The sequence below is a fragment of the Trachymyrmex septentrionalis genome, unplaced genomic scaffold (assembly GCF_001594115.1).
Source record: "Trachymyrmex septentrionalis isolate Tsep2-gDNA-1 unplaced genomic scaffold, Tsep1.0 scaffold7, whole genome shotgun sequence".
Lineage (NCBI taxonomy): Eukaryota > Metazoa > Arthropoda > Insecta > Hymenoptera > Formicidae > Trachymyrmex > Trachymyrmex septentrionalis.
This window is the reverse complement of record NW_017305884.1, coordinates 2435476-2440534: the sequence shown is the minus strand read 5'-3', so window position 1 is coordinate 2440534 and position 5059 is coordinate 2435476. Positions and strand designations below refer to the sequence as shown.

Sequence of the window (5059 nt, the reverse complement as noted above, 5' to 3'; positions counted from 1 at the left end):
ACGTCTACGGGCGATTGAATTGTGGCAAAGATCAGCGTATCGACGTTGCCAAATTTCGCACACTATTAAATATGTATAGCAAATGTAATATCGTTTAAATAGTTATAATGACCGTTATATTATAAATTAGTCTGCTGATAAACTAGTTCAGTCTGATATCTCTTATAAATGCTTTAATTTACATCAGATATCTAAATTGCCTGGTAGCAGGAGACTCTGTCTGATTTATATCATTTATGCAAAGCGTCCAAGGTGGATTTGAGGAAATTCTAATAGCGCGTATAATCTCGTGCACCCGCGTATCAATTCCCGCAGGGCTTTATAATTCAAAGGAGTACGCGCGATCTTTGCAGAGACGCCTTTCTAAGCAACGCTTTTATGCACGAATGAGCTCTTAAGGACTCGTTATGCTTATCGAGCACGCGTGACTAGCATGAAGAGATCCTCATGTTACCATGACACATACACACACGTACATATTCTATGTTTATATGCATATATGTATATAATATACGTAATATGTATATGGATATTATAGCAATGGTTGAAGCTGCACTCTCGTAATCGTGCAATTTCCGGATGCATCTCTGTACTGCCTGGCTTAACTCTCTTTTATGGCTGGTATTAATACCTTCGAGTACTGCCAATAATTTGCAAAAATCGTTTTAGTAATAAATATTAATGCCAATTACACGGTAAAATAATTAGAACAGTTGTAATGTTTAGGGCGAATTAACAATTTGACTAATTTGAGTAATTTCTGCGTTTACGTAATAAGATAAACTTGCTTAAATCGCATCTGTGCTTAAATTATTTCGATTTAAAAATGTTTGACTGCGATCTCGTGGTATAAAATGTAACTATAGTTGACAATGTTGATTATTGTTTACATTTTATAGCGTAAAGAGCTTATATAAGCTTTAAATCGAAATTATATCTATAAGGTATGATTTAAGCAAATTACCCTATTTATTTTCGAATGTACTTCGTATCGCCAATTCGTATCGGTTAGGCCTAATTACTAAAATTGGATTAGAGGCCGATTGCCCAGTGGAACGTGGTCACCATTGACGTCACGATCGTGCGGTGTTAGATATCACCTGTATTTTGATCCAAGGAATCAAATTTGTCAGATCTCATCTAATCTCTGTTTCACGTGATATCTTCATATTTAAATCGATTGTGATTAAAATACGCGGCTTCTACCTATAAATATTTCAATGGTATTATCTCTTCGATTTATACATGATTCAGCACGATTCTCTTCGCGTGAGAATTACAATGACTGTCAGACCAATCGATTTCTAGGTTTGTAATTAAATCAAATCGACATCCTGAAGTATTTTGCATTTTGCGAGTCATTGCACGATCGTACAGAATAGTTGCAATATCGTTCGACGGAATTACGCGATGCATCTGCATATTTATATCATCAATAAATTCTAGAGATGTTGCCAAAATTGTAATATCGTACAGTCATCATATGATTGAGATCATTGACACTGCGATCAATATTGAGACTCGATTATCTCTGTCGCTCGATCTTATTTTATAAGATAATTGTTAAGATAACATCATGTATATATTTCTCCGCGTAAAAAGAAATTAAATTATCGTAAAATTACCTTGATAAAGAAATGTCACTCATCGATATTTATCGATGTTTTTACTCGTTATTATTTTCTTTTTTTACCTACTTAAGACAATTCGCACGATAACGTGCGTGACTGATTATTGAGGATTGATGAAAGTATAATATATATTATATAAATTTGAAGTAGATAAATAAACCGTGACCGTATCGAATATATGAGTGAATATAAGATTTTGAGAATATTAAATTTATCAAAAGAGTGAAAATGTATATTAGTGGTGGCGAATAAATAACAGGCGTGATAGCGTCTTGTGCCAAGTATATTTTTGAGCAAGATCACATAGGACGCATTGTATAATAAATAAATATACTCCATACGTACGTAATCCAAATTTGAGATTTTTTGAAAGAAGTGATATTATACAAACAATGAAAACAATGTTAAAGTTCCAATGAGCTTTGATTAAATAAAAAAATTAAAATTAAAAATTAATAGCGCCCATATACAAAGAGCCGACACAGGTTGTAAGTAAGTTTATTAAAATCTTTTAGTATATCCTTAATAGTGATAAACGTTTCAATCTTATTTTTTAGGTCATTCTCGATACAATCTAGGTGAAATTTCTAATTTCATTTCATAATTAAAATTAATACCGTAGCTACTACAATTGAACGCATTTTATAATCTATAAGTGAATTAATCCTTGATGCTGATAGTATCAATTATTGATACACTTGTAAACATATTAATTTGTTTACGTATTCGTAATGTTTTCATTTTAACGTTCGCTATTTAGAAAAACATTTAGAGATACGGCTTTTAATTGTTTATCACAAGTAGAACTGACAACTTTTGTTTTAGAAAACACATCTACTCAATCACATTAATTCTGAACTTTTGTCTTCAATATCTAATTTGAAAAGTTTCTATTTCCCATTATATTTCCGACTCTGACAGCTTAATAATTGTCATAGAAGTATCATTTGAAGCTACTATACCAACATTGAGGATTATTCAAGTAAATTGCGTTATTTGACTTTATGATATTAATTTATTTAAAGATTATAAAACGCGTTCAATTATAATAGTTACGATGTTACAAACTTACAACCTGTGACGGCTCTCTGTGAGCATTATTGATTTTAATGTTTGATTATACAAACAGTTTGCGATAAAAGATATGGTGCGAAAACCAGGACGCCTATCAGATGAATTTACAACATTAGGTGATACGTTGCAGCTTATTCGACAATAAACAATAGGATTTCGCCCTGTTGACGTTGGCTGGGCGATGCTAAAAATAAGGATTTTGACTGTTGCCAAATTTCAACAAATATTCTGCTGAGCTTTGAAGCAGACATCTACGAGACGACGCTGTTTAGTTTGCATTTGTGTGCACGCACGCACAGATGTATGGGATTATTTTGTTAAAAATAAAAAAAAGAATTCTTCAAAGCGGTCGTGAAAGTTCACGCAGACTCGTTGTCGCAATTTTATTGCAAGTCGTTAAATTCGGACAGGAACTTGCGCAAATAGAAATGTGACAGACGCAAACTTTATTATGCTGGATATATAAGCAAAATTAAAATATAAAGATTAAAAAATTTGTTATTAGTGGATTAATATTAATCAACGAAACATTTTCTTGGGTAACATTTGAAGACAGTAAATCAGATGGTGTTGGGGAATTTATGAATTTGTTAGTGTGGAAGAAACAAAACAGATTTCTGTGCATATTAAACGATTTATACAAATTTATGTGATGATTTAAAAATATATTGATACTGGGAATTTATTAAATCGCAAAGAAAGTGAGTGAATGTAAAGTATTTTTAGTATTTTTCTGTTATTCTGTTTGATTAAATCCTTATTTTACTTATTATCCTTAAAATAACTATTGCGTAAGAATGCGAAAGAAACGAAGAATAAAAATTATAAACATTAATCAAAATTATTGGATTTTGAGATTTATCGAGTTTCAAAAATTTTAATGACCCAATGACTCTGAGTAAGACTCAATTACAATGAGGCAAGGTTGATAAAAAATGTTTTTTTTTTTTTTTTTAAGAATAAAATATTGTGTTTTTAATGCTGCATGCTTTAAACATGCTTTAAACAGTATTATAAAAAAAAACATGTTTAAACACGTAAAAAATAACAGCGTTTTAAACAATTTACATGATTTTTACCAACTGCAATGAAGTGATAATTTTTGAACCAAATAAAACACATCTTTTATTATAAATGACGGACAGATGTGAGTTTTCCAAGGAAAAAATCAGGATCGTTTGATTGACTGTATTGTGTAGCGGAACTTCAGATTGTAGATTAAAAAGATTGTGCGGTAATTTACGAAATGGAGGAGAAGTCGAAGAAAGACACATCCTCGGACTTAAATTCGAATTACCACGAGTTGAGTTATCCGAGTGATGAATCTTCGATGCAATCCGTGAAAATCCTCGCCCAGCTTTCTTTGCCGACTTTGGTTTTGAATAGGGCATACTTTGTCTGTAACGACAGCTATCTTGTAAGTACACCCTCACATTTTAACTTCACTACGTTTTTCCGCGACAAGGTAGATTTTCTATTGAGACTCTTTTGTCGCGAGAGTTTTGAGCGCACAGTTTTCATGGCATTATGGCCATTACGAACAATTTCGTATAATTATTTCTTGCGGCCAGTGATAGTTCGTTATGTATCACTACTTGTGTGAAGAAAATAATAATATCAGCGTGTGGACAATCATGACGAAGCGACATTTATGCAATAACATAATTTTAGCGTATATAAACTTTCTTTCTTTTTGCAGTTATATTAAATTAATAAATAAACAGATCCAATGACATTTGGAAAAAATAGTATGAACTAATCGGCCGTTAACCGTAGACCATCGATCATATCGTTGCGATCAGTAGTGCGGAAATTTTCTAACGTTTTATCAACAATTATCGCTATCGTTAACTAACGATCAAGTCAATGAGAACCGCGCTTTCTTCCAAGATTGTCCTGCCATTGGCTATTGCTAGTTAATGATAGGAACAATCGTCGATAAAACGTTTAGAGAATTCCCTGCAGTATATCAGAAAATTTTTTATTATTTTATTAATCTGTTAAGAATTCACATTATAGACATGATCCGTTTTGTGAATTAGATAACCGCTCATTTTGATAGATAGTATATCGTATTTATACCGTATGATATAAGAGATGATTTTCATATCAGTTTTAAGACGATTGTTTTAGTGTTATATCATCAATAAAAAACAGGAAAATTCTGTCGCTTTTCTCTAATATTTCTCCGTTGATTAGTGTCATAAGAAAGTACTTAAACCAATTGGCAATTTCTAATTGCGGATCTAATTGGCAACAACTTCGATTATTGTTAGAAGCAAGCTTATCGAAATTAAATATTTTCTTCAGATAATAAGTACGTACAACTGAAAAAATGATGTTATATCAACAGC

General features: G+C 31.8%; 1 protein-coding gene across 3 annotated transcripts in view; it reads left to right on the top strand.

Annotated features, from left to right (window-relative positions):
* LOC108753534 (chloride channel protein 2) overlaps positions 1-5059 on the top strand; it is a 31645-nt gene that overhangs the window by 19903 nt on the left and 6683 nt on the right. The window contains exon 1 of one of the 3 annotated variants that reach the window (XM_018495194.1): positions 3831-4122. The exons of the other annotated variants lie outside the window; for them this stretch is intronic. Coding sequence (XP_018350696.1) covers positions 3952-4122 — 171 coding nt within the window. The 5' untranslated portion in view covers positions 3831-3951. Of the gene's footprint in view, positions 1-3830; positions 4123-5059 lie in introns of those variants that run through there. 3 annotated transcript variants of the gene reach the window in all.